This window comes from Hippocampus bargibanti, linkage group LG03 (genome assembly GCF_051943395.1).
Source record: "Hippocampus bargibanti isolate YZ-2025 linkage group LG03, ASM5194339v1, whole genome shotgun sequence".
Taxonomy (NCBI): Eukaryota; Metazoa; Chordata; class Actinopteri; order Syngnathiformes; family Syngnathidae; genus Hippocampus; species Hippocampus bargibanti.
In genome coordinates, this window is record NC_142736.1 from 1,950,001 (window position 1) to 1,963,011 (window position 13,011).

General features: G+C 40.2%; 2 protein-coding genes and 1 non-coding gene across 4 annotated transcripts in view; all 3 read right to left on the bottom strand.

Moving 5' to 3' along the window:
• Positions 1 to 1,116, bottom strand: part of lrp3 (low density lipoprotein receptor-related protein 3) — a 13,593-nt gene extending 12,477 nt beyond the window's left edge. For both annotated transcript variants that reach the window (XM_088991479.1, XM_088991478.1), the window contains exon 1: positions 896 to 1,116. In XM_088991479.1, coding sequence (XP_088847605.1) covers positions 896 to 968 — 73 coding nt within the window. In that variant the 5' untranslated portion in view covers positions 969 to 1,116. The remainder of the gene's footprint in view (positions 1 to 895) is intronic.
• Positions 1,117 to 1,656: 540 nt separating this feature from the next.
• On the bottom strand, positions 1,657 to 1,730 carry trnat-agu (transfer RNA threonine (anticodon AGU)). The gene has a single exon. It is a non-coding gene; the product is annotated as a tRNA-Thr (tRNA).
• A 619-nt stretch (positions 1,731 to 2,349) lies between these two features.
• Positions 2,350 to 11,041, bottom strand: dnaja2a (DnaJ heat shock protein family (Hsp40) member A2a). Its single transcript, XM_088991485.1, has 9 exons — positions 10,883 to 11,041; positions 9,952 to 10,011; positions 8,690 to 8,919; positions 7,724 to 7,804; positions 7,500 to 7,633; positions 6,417 to 6,613; positions 5,918 to 6,062; positions 5,698 to 5,825; positions 2,350 to 3,894 (listed from the first exon to the last, which is right to left on the bottom strand). The coding sequence occupies exons 1-9, from the start codon at positions 10,958 to 10,960 to the stop codon at positions 3,706 to 3,708; spliced, it is 1,242 nt and encodes a 413-aa protein (XP_088847611.1). The 5' UTR covers positions 10,961 to 11,041; the 3' UTR covers positions 2,350 to 3,705.
• Between the last annotated feature and the right edge of the window lie 1,970 nt (positions 11,042 to 13,011).

Below are 13,011 nucleotides of genomic sequence, written 5' to 3' on the forward strand. Positions count from 1 at the left end.
AGAAGGCTACGTTCCTCATCAAGTGCTTAATGCTTAATGCATCAAGCCATCAACGCCCATCACAACGGTAAATAAACCTACTTTATTATACGGTAGTGTTTATTTATTTAATCATAAAACCATAGCACATTTGTTATACATAAAATAAGGTATATTTTGTGTTGTTTTAAGGCTTAGAAAATCAACGACCATCACAAATGTAAATAAAGTGACTTTTTATATAGTGCAGTGTATTTCTTTCATTGCAATACAATAGCACATTTATTATACATAAAATAAGGTATATTTTGTGTCGTTTTAAGTCTTAGATTTTAAATTTAAAAAGTCGAAAATTATGTTTTATGGAGACCTGGGAACGGATTATTCTCACTTTAATGGTTTCCTATGTGAAATTATTTTTTGGGATACACACTTTTCGCCTTACACACTCCAATTAAGGTCGTAAGCCAAGGTATCACTGTATATTTAAAAAATGCTGATTAGGCTCAACAACACACATATATATATATATATACAGGACCGACACATCATTTGTCAAAAGAAACATCCAACAAAGTGCAGGTGAGGGCCACCACACACCACCTCGTGTATTTGCGTCGACTCTGCAATGATGTAATGCTGATATGCGGCAGCTGCATACCCACGGTGAAAAGCCAAGCCGTGTTTCCACACGCTGATTGATCAGTCCCCCACCGCAAATCGATAACAATGTGTGCACGCGTGTGCAATGACGTCACCAAAACAAATCCCCCACCCACCCCTCATTCAGTATTTCGTAAAAATCTAAATAAAAGGCCCCTCGCCAAATGCACCGATTGGTGTTTAGGACTGATTCTATAACGTGTATCTTCCTATCCATCATCCATGATGACATTTTCACCGATGAACGTCTCACCTGACCGCAGCACAGCGTTGCAGAGCACCAGCAGGACCAGCAGAAACATCCCGAGCCGCAACGTCGCCCCCATCGCTCTTTATTCGCCGAGTTTAGGCTTCCTATCTCGGCAACGACCGCCACATTTCCAGCGGCGTGACTTCCATTTGTTTTCAACCGAGCGAAGACGACATATCAAGTGGTTTTAAAAAGGCATTGTGTGTCCTTTAGCTAGACGACTGACCCAGGGTGACACTCAATGAAATAAAAAGAGCATCCGGTTTTAGTCTTCAAAATAAATATTTCGCGTTGAGAAAGTGGAAAAGATTGAAGAAATTTTAGGCAATCGTTGTGAGTATTAACTATTTCCAGATAAAAAGTCCTGATTGACTCCCAACGCGGAAACATTTGATTATTAAGTACCAAAATTATATTTTTAATATCTTATTTTGTAAAGAATATCTTTTGAGTTCCGCTGATACTAAGTGGCTTTTTATTCCAGGTATTCCGCAACAAAACGAAAAAGGGTACAGAATGGTTCAAAGAGTACCAGTATTTGAAATATCATTATTAATTAACTACTGACATTCCATCATTAAACAAGATTTAATAATATTTTTCCATAACAGTTTAATTATGTCAGTTTAATATTTTCATAATGTTTCGTCTAAGTGCTGCAAATAGGAGTACCATAAAACGTACGTTTTATGTGGACGTCACGTGACTCATGACGTCCAATAACTTATGCTGTCATAAAAATAAACAAAACTCAATAAACAAAAAGGCACCGCTGGGATTCGAACCCAGGATCTCCTGTTTACTAGACAGGCGCTTTAACCAACTAAGCCACGGCGCCAGGTGCATGGATTAGAAAAAGATATCAAGATATTGTCGAATCATCAATCTATGCAAAGTAGTTTTATTAACCTTTCTTGAAAAAAGCATAAAAAGGAATGCAAAGTAAATGTATTTTAAAGCTCTGCGTTTTTCACGAGTCAAAACATTGCAAAAAAAAGTCATCCTGCCTACTAATGTTTGAAAGTAAGCAATGGCTTTTTTTTGTTATAATAATCAATCATCATCATAATCATAATAATAATACATTTCATTTCTAAGTGCCTTTCAAAAGTCAACGTCACTTTATCACAAGATAAGTTTTTCTGTGGGTGAGAAGCGGCAGCCACACGCGCCATCCTTCACTCAACCCGGAAGTAACTCAAATAGCTAGCTAACTAGCTAATAGATAGCTACCTAGATAGAACGTTTTTTTTGTGATTAGTCGTCTTATTGTGTTTCAAGTTGTGAAAATGGGGCAGGCAACTTTTCAGAGTTGTCTGCCCAGGTGTCCGCTAACTTTTTGTCATGAGTTTCAGACAGTGTTTCAACGCATTAAAAAAAAAAAAACAATTGACACAAGACTAAGTACTCAGGACCAATTTATTTGTAGCATTTTTTAATAATAATGAGGCGATAAATTTGTTCTTCAACAATTTATTGAACTTTTTTTGAAGTCTTCATTGTAACTGCGGTAACAAGTGGCTGAATCAAAAGCGTGTTTTTTTTCATGCATATGATCTCCATCGATGAAAAGGTTTCTTCAGCCGTCATCTGTACTTCTTTGAATGTGTCGGACGTTTCGCTTCTTATCCGAGAAGCTTCGTCAGCAAACTAGTCTTTTGCTGGTTGTTTTGACCCTATATATAGGGTATATATATATATATATATCCCTACTGTCCAGACATGGTGGTGCTGGACTCTGCTATGATAGGTCCCTGCTCTCAGGTTGGAGGGAGCAGAGGACTACTCCCTGCGGCTACACTGATTGCTTCTATTGTCCTGACTAACGACTAGCCTGATTGCCCCACTTCCTCCGATATCACCTCATCAGTATTACTAATCCTATGTTGATGAGGTGATACCGGAGGAAGTGGGGCAATCAGGCCAGTCGTTAGTTACTGCTGATAGGTCTCTGCTCTCAGGTTGGAGGGAAGCAGAGGACTACTCCCTGCGGCTCCACTGATTGTTCTTATTGTCCTGACTAACGACTGGCCTGATTGTCCCACTTCCTCCGGTATCACCTCATCAGTATTACTAATCCTATGTTGATGAGGTGATATCAGAGCGAATGGGGAAATCAGAGGCGGTCGTAGAACACCATCAGACACACAAAAGTCGTAGTCCACTGCTCCCCCAACCTTGGAGCAGGAACTTATCAAAGCAGGGATCTGGCACCGCCTCCATTGTCCATTAGGGATATATATATATATATAGGGCCTAAACTACCAGCAAGACTTTAGTCTTCTGACGAAGCTTTTTGGATGAGGAGCAAAACGTCGGACACCTTCAAAGAACTACAGATGACGGCGGAAGAATCCTTTTCATCGATGGACCACTCCTGTACGACTGAGAGTTTCCACAGATGTATGATCTCAGCATAAATGCAGGCTATCGTCTTATTTTTCCGTTTGGGTGATATTTCGCGCAATATACGTTATTTTTAAATCACACGGCGCTTTTGAATACAGGCGAATACAGTTGAAATAACACAATCTGGGATTAAAAATCAAAAAACAGGAGGATGAGGTGGGAAGAAGAAAAAAAAGCTTGTGTGACTGTGTTCATTTGTTAAATAACTGTAATTTCAAAACAAAACAAAACAAAAAACAACACTCAAAACAAGAGACCTTCTGTGCCTTGGAGGAGGTAACGGTGGGATGTCTGCAGCCAACTTGTTTTTAATTCTTTTTAAATAAACAAAAGAACAAAGTCTCTCTCTTTTTTTTTTTTTTTTTTGGTCGCCTGTGCCCGCCTGTGGTCGCGCCTTGCCGAGGCTACTGGTGGGCGCACTGGACCCCCGGGCCGTGGTGGCCGCCATCTTCGTCCGAGCTGTCGTGGTAGGCCTCCCGGCGGCCGCCCGTCGACGAGCTCTGGCTCACGTCGTAGTCCTGAAGGTCCACCTCCTCCGTGTCGCCCGTGATGAGCGGCGCATCCGACCGTGAAGGAAGCATGTCCTCCAGCTCCTGGAAGACAGCGTGACAGGTTTTGTTGCATATTTAATCACAATCACAATCATAACACTAAATACTACTAATACAAATAATACTAATATTACTACTACAATAACAATAATCATAATACTAATACTACTAACACTAATACTACTAATACTACTAATACTAATAATACAAATAATACTAATAATAATAATACTACAACTACTACTATGACTACTAATACTACTACTACTACTACTAATAATAATACAAATAATACTAATAATAACAAATACTACGACTACTACTACTAAGAATACAAATACTAAGACTACTACTACTAATAATAATAATAATACTACAACTAATAATACTAGTACTAATAATACTGCTACTACTAATAATATTACAACTACTACTACTACTAATAATAATACTCCGACTACTACTACTATGAATACAAATAATACAACTACCACTACTACTACTAGTACTACTACTACTACTACTAATAATAATAATAATAATAATAATAATAATAATAATAATAATAATACTCCTACTACTACTACTACTACTATAAATAATAATAATAATAATAATAATAATAATAATAATAATAATAATAATACGACTACAACTACTAATACTACTACTAATAATAATACATTCTATTTTAAGTGCCTTTCAAAGCTCTCAAGGACACTTTATAGTCACAGACAAGCATAAAATAATCAATAAAATACAATCACAAAATAGAATACAATAAACCACAATTAGAAACAAGAGATCTATCTATCTATCTACCTACCTATCTACGTACCTACCTACCTATCTACGTACCTACCTATCTATCTATGTACCTACCTACCTACCTATCTATCTACGTACCTACCTACCTACCTATCTATCTATGTATGTACCTACCTACCTACCTATCTATCTCCGTACCTACCTATATATCTATCTACGTACCTACCTATATATCTATCTACGTACCTACCTACCTATCTATCTATGTACCTACCTACCTATCTATCTATGTACCTACCTACCTACCTATCTATCTACTACGTACCTACCTATATATCTATCTACGTACCTACCTACCTATCTATCTATGTACCTACCTACCTACCTATCAATCTACGTACCTACTTATCTACCTACCTACCTACCCACCTAGCTATCTACGTACCTACCTATCTATCTATTTACGTACCTACCCATCTATCTACGTACTTACCTACCTATCTATCTATCTACGTACTTACCTACCTATCTATCTATCTACGTACTTACCTACCTATCTATCTATCTACGTACTTACCTACCTATCTATCTATCTACGTACGTACCTATGTACGTACCTACCTACGTACCTACCCACCTAGCTATCTATGTCCCTACCTACCTATCTATTTACGTACCTACCTATCTATCTACCTACCTACCTACCCACCTAGCTATCTACGTACCTACCTACCCACCTATCTATCTACGTACCTACCTACCTATCTACGTACCTACCTACCTATCTACGTACCTACCTACCTATCTACGTACCTATCTATCTATCTATCTATCTATCTATCTATCTATCTATCTATCTATCTATCTATCTATCTATCTATCTATCTATCTATCTATCTATCTATCTATCTATCTATCTATCTATCTATCTATCTATCTATCTATCTATCTATCTATCTATCTATCTATCTATCTATCTATCTACGTACCGACCTACCTACCTACCTATCTATCTATCTACCTACCTACCTACCTGCACATTTTGCCCCCCAAAAAAAGACAGAAAAGGGGGGTTACCGCTAGCTTCTCAGGGCTGATCCAGTTGCTGGCAGGGAACTGCACGTCGAACTTGATGTACAGGTCTCCCTTCTCAAAGGGGTTCCGGTACTGCGGCATGCCCTCCCCTCGCACCACCCTCACCGAGCCTAAAATAAAAACAAACCATAAAACAAGGGTTGACCGACGATGAAAAAAAAACTTCCTTGACGTCGCCGGGTGAACTTTTTGGACACGCTACCCGGCTCGATGACTTTGCCGGCGGGATGCTTGACCACGATCTGTCGGCCGTCTAAATGTTTCAGCATGAACTGGAAGCCGCACAGCGCCTCCACCAGGCCGATCTTGTGGTTCATGAACAGGTCGTTGACGTCTCGACGGAATGTCTGGAGAAACAATCGGGGGAAGAGCGGTTGAAACATGATGAGAATTGACCACGGGCCGCAATTTGGATGAGAGAAAAGTATTTTTACAGGTAACGTCCGATTTATGACCCGGTTCCGTTCCGACAAAACGGTTGTAAGTGAAACGGTCGTAAATCGAAAAGCATTGAAAATGGCTGACGCGAGGTTTCTACGACAGGATAGTATACGATGTCAATCTGTTGTTTTTAAGCAACGTTTTCTATTGAATACTATATACCAAAATGTTGACAGGTAATTCATAAAACTTTTCGTGTCATTTCAATCATTTTATATTTCGTATTATCGATCTTTATTACTGTGTTGGCGCTCACCCACCTCATGCTCTTTCTCTTGTAGCACCAGGACGATGTCGCCCGGTTCCACCCCCGGCGCTTGATCCGCCTCGCCGCCAAAAGTGATCTTCTGGCCGTGCTTCATGCCCTTGTCCACGTGCACTTCCAGGATCTTCACCTCTTTCACCACTTTCTTGCCCTCGCATTTTTTACAGCGGTCCTTCTCGCTGATTACCTCGCCTGCAATTCATCCAAAGTAGCGACAAATATTTACAAATAAAGCCAAAAACGGACAAAGCACCAAAACCGTTCGATACCGCTTCCATAACTGGACCGTATTTACACGACGGTGCAGATGATGGAAAATCGTCTCAGAAAATACGACATTTTTTTAGACAAGCACATGACGGGAGAAGGAAGGCTCTCTATGCTTGACAAATGCCTCCCTCTTCTACAATAATAATAATAAACAATAATTTCCTCTTTTGAAATTTTGCATATGGAAAAACAAAGACATTGATCAATTCTTTTTACGGGCCATTTTGCTGGCAACCTTCTTTGCATTTGACATGTTTGCTTTCATTTTTTATACTTCATTTATTTGTTAGTTTTTTATTTGATCTGATGCAAGGGTTATGTAAGCCGTGTTCAGTTGTATTTCACTTTGAAATTCATGTAAATCCCAATGCATCATGGGGCGCGGTCCAACGTTTTTTTTTTTTACTTAACCCATTCACTGCCATTCATGAATTAATTCGGGAATCGACTATATGACATAGAGTGCTATTCCTGAATTTGTTCAGGTTTAGTTTTCTCTTTTTGGGTGCCAATAAAGCGCTGGTTAGGCCTCTGGAAATGTTTTTTTTTCCATTCTATAAGGGGGTAGCATTTCCCTTTTTTCCATGTTAGCGCTTTGTTCCAGCTTGAGCTGTTGTTAAAGCGCTATATAAACCAATATGTACGTATCGCATTGTATTTTGGACAGCCTCCTCCATTTAAAGGTCATATAACTCTTATTTTTCTGATGACAAAAGCGAGTCTAAGGTTTCTTACGCTGCATTGAATGTTTACATAATCCTAAAACTCAATATTCTGTAAAAAATAAATACAATAAAATCAAACAAACCTTCCCCATTGCAGTCCGTGCAGACGGACTGCATCTGTTGCAACATGCCCGGCGCCAGCTGCCGGACCACGATGCGCATGCCTTGTCCTCGGCAGGCGACGCACTTCTGTACCGCGCCCGTCTTGCCGCCTTGTCTGCAGCGCACCCCCCCCAAACCCGCAAAACGCATCAGACGGAGCGTTTTCAACATGGCGCTAATGACAACGGAGGCGGATGAAACGTACCCGTTACATGTGCTGCAGAGTACATTTTTGCTCAGTTGTAGTTTGGTCGTCTTGCCGTTGTAAAGGTCGTCCAGTGATACTCTGCGAGGGGAGGGAGGACACAACAGTTTAGATCAGAGGTGGGCAAACTACGGCCCCTGGGCCAGATCCGGCCCGCCAAAGGTTGGTACACAACTGAGGTTTGATGTGATTGACTACAATTCTGACAAACAGGAATTTCCAAACTAGGTTTAAAAAATACAGTGACACCTTGGCTTACAAACTTAATTGGTTCCCAGACAGAGTGTGTAAGGCAAAAAGTGTGTATCCCAAAAAATATTTTCCCATAGGAACCCATTAACATGAGAATAATCCGTTCTCAGGTCCCCATAAAACATAATTTTCTACTATTTAATTTTCTAAGCCTTAAAACTACACAAAGTAGACCTTATTTTATGTTTAATAAATGTGCTATGGTATTATAAATAAAGAAATCAACTGTACTATATAATAAAGTCATTTTATTGACCTTTGTGATGGTCGTTGATGGCTTGATGGAATGGAGTGGCCGGTTTCCTCAGCATTAAACATTTGATGAGGACCGTAGCCTTCTTCTTTTACCATCTTGAGGAATGATCCTTGTAGGTGCCTTCTCTGCGATAATTTTACCTAGTTCCTCATCAATTGTGTTGTTTAGCTGGGTTGATATCTTTTCGCATCAAGAACGACACATCACTCATTGTGGCGCTCCGTGTGTATCCCGAAAAATAGTTTGTATGCCAAGGTAAAATGTTCAGAAATGTAACGTTTGTAAACCAAAAAGTTCGTAAACCAAGGGGTTCATAAAGCGAGGTATCACTGTACCTCAATCCACCCCACGAGGCAAATGTGAAAGAATCTAACACGTGTGCTTATTACGATCTGTGTCATGCTACAACGATAGCATAATTATAAAGACTTGAGTTTGCTCAGTTTTTCAAGTCATACTTAAGCTGGTGCACCATGTCCTCCCCTCTCCGCCGGCCGCCGTTGCGCGAGCGTCCGCTGTGGCCCCCCATGAAGCCAAAGAGGCCGCCGCCAAAGATGTGTGAGAAAATGTCATCCATGCCGGGGCCTCCGCCGCCGCCCTCCCGCAGGCCTTGCTCGCCATAACGGTCGTAAAGATCCTTCTTCTCTGGGTTGGTTAGCACCTCATAGGCGAAGCTGATTTCCTTGAACTGAAGGAGTACCAGATGTTTGAGAAGGAATTGAACAAGCTTATGACACATCAAACTCAAGTTTGGGGACAACGAAATGCTTTAAATCTCAACTAATCTGACTGTATTTGTTGAAAATGAGCAACATATGAGATTATATGGCATTATGGGTCAATATAGTCATACATCAGCTTCCTATGGCATTAAGGGTAAATACAGTGATACCTCGGCTTAGCTCACGAACTTTTCGCCTTACAAATATTACATTTACGAGAATATAATCTTGGCACACAAACTACTTTTCGACAGACGAACCGAACCACACAGCGCCACGGTGGCTGGCGGGCTAGTTTCCCACACCCCTTTTGAGTGCAGATGAGGTTTGCTATAGAGTGGAGTACATTTGCAACTATGGGACCGAAAAAGACCCCACTGCAGGCTCGTGTTAAGCCGAAGAGGACACAAAAGAAAATTACAGTCGAGCAGAAAAAAAACACAGGCGACACTTAGCGTTCCCATTACCAGTATGCGAAGTCGACCATTGCTACGTGTGGCTAAGAGTGTTTCTGTGTTGTCTAAGCAACGGTCTCAGGCAATAGAAGAGGTTGAAAAACTACTGTTGATTCGGATTAACGAAAAGCAGCTAGCATGGGACAGTGAGGGTATTATCGCCGAGAAAGCATTGCAACTTCACTCGGATATCATCAAGAGGCAACTACAACCATCACAAAGGTAAATAAAATGACTTTATTATACAGTACAGCTTATTTCTTTAATTACAATCCAATAGCATGAATGTAGTTTGAAGGCTTATTTAATAGAAAATGATGTTTGGTGGGGACCTGGGAACGGATTATGCTCATTTTTAATGGTTTCTTGTGAGAAATAAATGTTTGGCAGACTAACTTTTCGTCTTACACACACTTTCTGGGAACCAATTCAATTCGTAAGCTGAGGTATCACTGTAAAAGGGATTTATCAGGGGGCAACTAAACCTATAACGAGACCCTGAGAACATTCATGTACTAATCTCCGACAGGTCCGATCTTCTACCTTGTCGCCGGCGTTGGGGTTCTTGTCCGGATGATACTCTTTGGCCAGTTTCCTGTATGCCTGAGGAGATAGCACACCGTCAAGCATTATCACTCATGCAGCACGTGTGCTTCAGCCTCGCTGACGTCACGTTATCTGCTCATGACTGCGAATGATTAGAAAAATGCTCATTTACATAAAATGGGGCCCAAACCAAACCCCAAAAAGTTAGTTTACTCACACTTGGAATTTTCGTATAAAATGGCGGCTAGACATGTGAACGAAACGTTGTGTAATTGAGAAACCGGCTATATTAGCATCATAGGCTAGCGACTTACGAAGACTCTTATCAGATATTAAATAAACAAAATAATATTTCTGCCAATCATTATGATGAACACCATATTCTTACGACGTGAAAGATGTCACATTTTGGAGTTCTTTATGAGCCTCAAAGTAGCTTATTTACGACCGAATTGGCTAGTGGTCTAAACTCCCGTGACGCGAGGGGGTTCGTTTTATCAAATGTATTCGTGCCATTTTACAAAAAACGATATGTCGTTATTAAGAATATTACTTTAATAAAATTATCTAAAAAGCTTCTGACAGGCTCTCATGACTAACACCTGTACGGTTGCTACGGGGGAGGTCAACCACTTCATGACTCACTTGAAATAAACGTCAGGTAATCAATAAAACGTACTGTTTAAATATTTAATCGTGTAAACGTTTAGAAGGCCAACCCCATCGCGTTTCCATCCCCATCACCTCACACGGACTAGCATTCAGGCCGGTTAGCATGATGACGAGCTAACTTTAGCACAGCATGCTAAAGACGTACTTCCTGCTTGCGATTTTTTTTCCAAGCGCCCCGGCGTCGTCAAAGGTAGCCGGGGCGTCGGATGTCGTATTGCCGGCTTGATAGAAATCCACCCTCCCCTGCGAGCTTTACCTTTTTCAGTTCGTTTTCGGAGGCGGACGGCGACACGCCGAGGATGTCGTAGAGCTTGGTGTCGACAACATTAGCCATGGTTGTCGCTGCGGATGTTTCTCTCGGCGCGGAGGTGGACGGACAAAGAGACGCGCCGGGTTGAAAATGTTTGGTTTTGCCTTCCGTGCTTTCCACTTCCGGTGGAGTAAACGGCGCCGCGTGGCCGCTTTCGCCCTCTTGAGGATAATGACTGACATTACAGATACGACACACTAAAATAATAATTCAGATGACGGCTGAAGAAACATTTTCATCGAATAATAATAATAATAATAATAATAATAATAATAATAATAATAATAATAATAATAATAATAATAATAATAAAATTATTGCTAATGAATGGCAGATAGATGGCTGGCTATATAGCTAGCGAGACAGCTAGTTAGCTAGATAGCTGGATAGCTAGATAAATAAAAACAAGTGAAGCTTGGTAAAAAGAAATAAGAATAAAGTCAATAGAATACACAGAAAATAAATTTGAAGTGTATTATTATTATATATTTGCTATCTATAAGCTAACTAACTTTATATCTATTTGAGTTATTCGGAGTTATCCGCATGTGGCTGCCGCTGCTCACCCACAGAAAAACTGATCCTGTGATTGTAAAGTGACCTTGAGAGTTTTGAAAGGCGCTTATAAATGAAATGGATTATTATTATTATTATTATTATTATTATTATTATTATTATATCATGTTACATTCATTCATTCATTCATTCATTCATTCATTAATGCACTGGAGTCTAACACTTGTTCTCCATTTGCTATCTATTAGCTAGCTACCTAGCTGGCTATCTATTTGCTATCCATTTGCTATCTGTCTAGCTAGCTATGTAGCTGGCTATTTATTAGCTACATGGCTATCTAGCTAGTTAGCTAACTGTATAGCTGGCTATTTATTAGCTATCTGTTAGCTAGCTGGCTGGCTTTCTATCTATTTGAGTTACTTCCAGGTTGAGTGAACGCTGGCGCATGTAGCTGCCGCTTCTCACCCGCTGAAAAACTGATCCTGTGACTGTAAAGTGACCTTGAGAGTTTTGAAAGGCACTTAGAAATGAAAGGTATTATTATTATTATTATTATTATTATTATTAATTTGTTCGTCATTCATTCATTCATTCATTCATGCACTGGTGTCTATCCCAGTCATCTTCAGTCACGATTACATTCACACCTAGGGACCATTTTAAGTGTTCAATCAGCCTGCCATTCATGTTAGAATGTCAGAAAAAAAAAAACCAAGGACCCGGAGAAAACCCACACGGATCCTCTCCAATGTTACACTTCAAAATAAATGGATTATCTTCGATTTAGAACATTTCATCATTCAGTTACAAATGAAAAAAAAGGCCATCAGAACTTTTGCATTGGCCATTTCATTATGTTTAAATATCTAGTGAGAGGTAAATTAAATCAAACGCGCCTACCCGGGATGACAAGAGGTCGAATGACCCTGTGTATTCCCCACCTGTGCCATCCACACAATATTTAAACACAACTTGACATTGATATAAGACCGCCCGAGAGCCAACCAGTCGCCTTTGATGATCTTTCACGTCTAGGCAGGGAGGACAGTCGGAGTTCTATTTCGGGCTGCACGTGCGTCACAACAAGAAAGGCAGCGCGTCTGAGCAAAGACTAACGGGTTTGTGAAGGTGACATGTTTAAGAGAGGCGCCTGGAGCCCTGCAAAGGACAAATGCATCATGGCAGGCGGCGAAGGGAAGGCAGAGTGCAAATTTGTCAGCAGGCAGCAGCCTGACTAATTCACTTGTGTGTGTGTGTGTGTTTGTATGACTACTCTTGTGAGGACCACTAACATTTTATACCATACGTAGTGAGGACATTTTTGACAAGTGAGGACCTTTTGGCCGGTATTCACAAGTGAGTTTTTCATTCTAAAGGCTTCTAGAGGGTCGACATATGCATCTGTTAACGTTTCAGAAAGGTCCTCACAAATTCACCCAAAAAGATTTTTTTGTTGTGTATTTTCATTTCACTTGGATACACACACTTTTTACTCATTGTGTGTGTGTGTGTGTTTGTATGACAAGTCTTGTGAGGACCACTACCATTTTATACCATAC

Excerpts from the sequence above, each read along its gene's own strand:
- dnaja2a (XM_088991485.1), bottom strand. The coding sequence starts at position 10,960 with ATGGCTAATGTTGTCGACACCAAGCTCTACGACATCCTCGGCGTGTCG. Across the intron at positions 7,634-7,723 it reads CTCTGCAGCACATGTAACGG|ACAAGGCGGCAAGACGGGCG; the intron begins GTACGTTTCATC and ends GGTGCGCTGCAG. Across the intron at positions 6,063-6,416 it reads TACAAGAGAAAGAGCATGAG|ACATTCCGTCGAGACGTCAA; the intron begins GTGGGTGAGCGC and ends TTGTTTCTCCAG.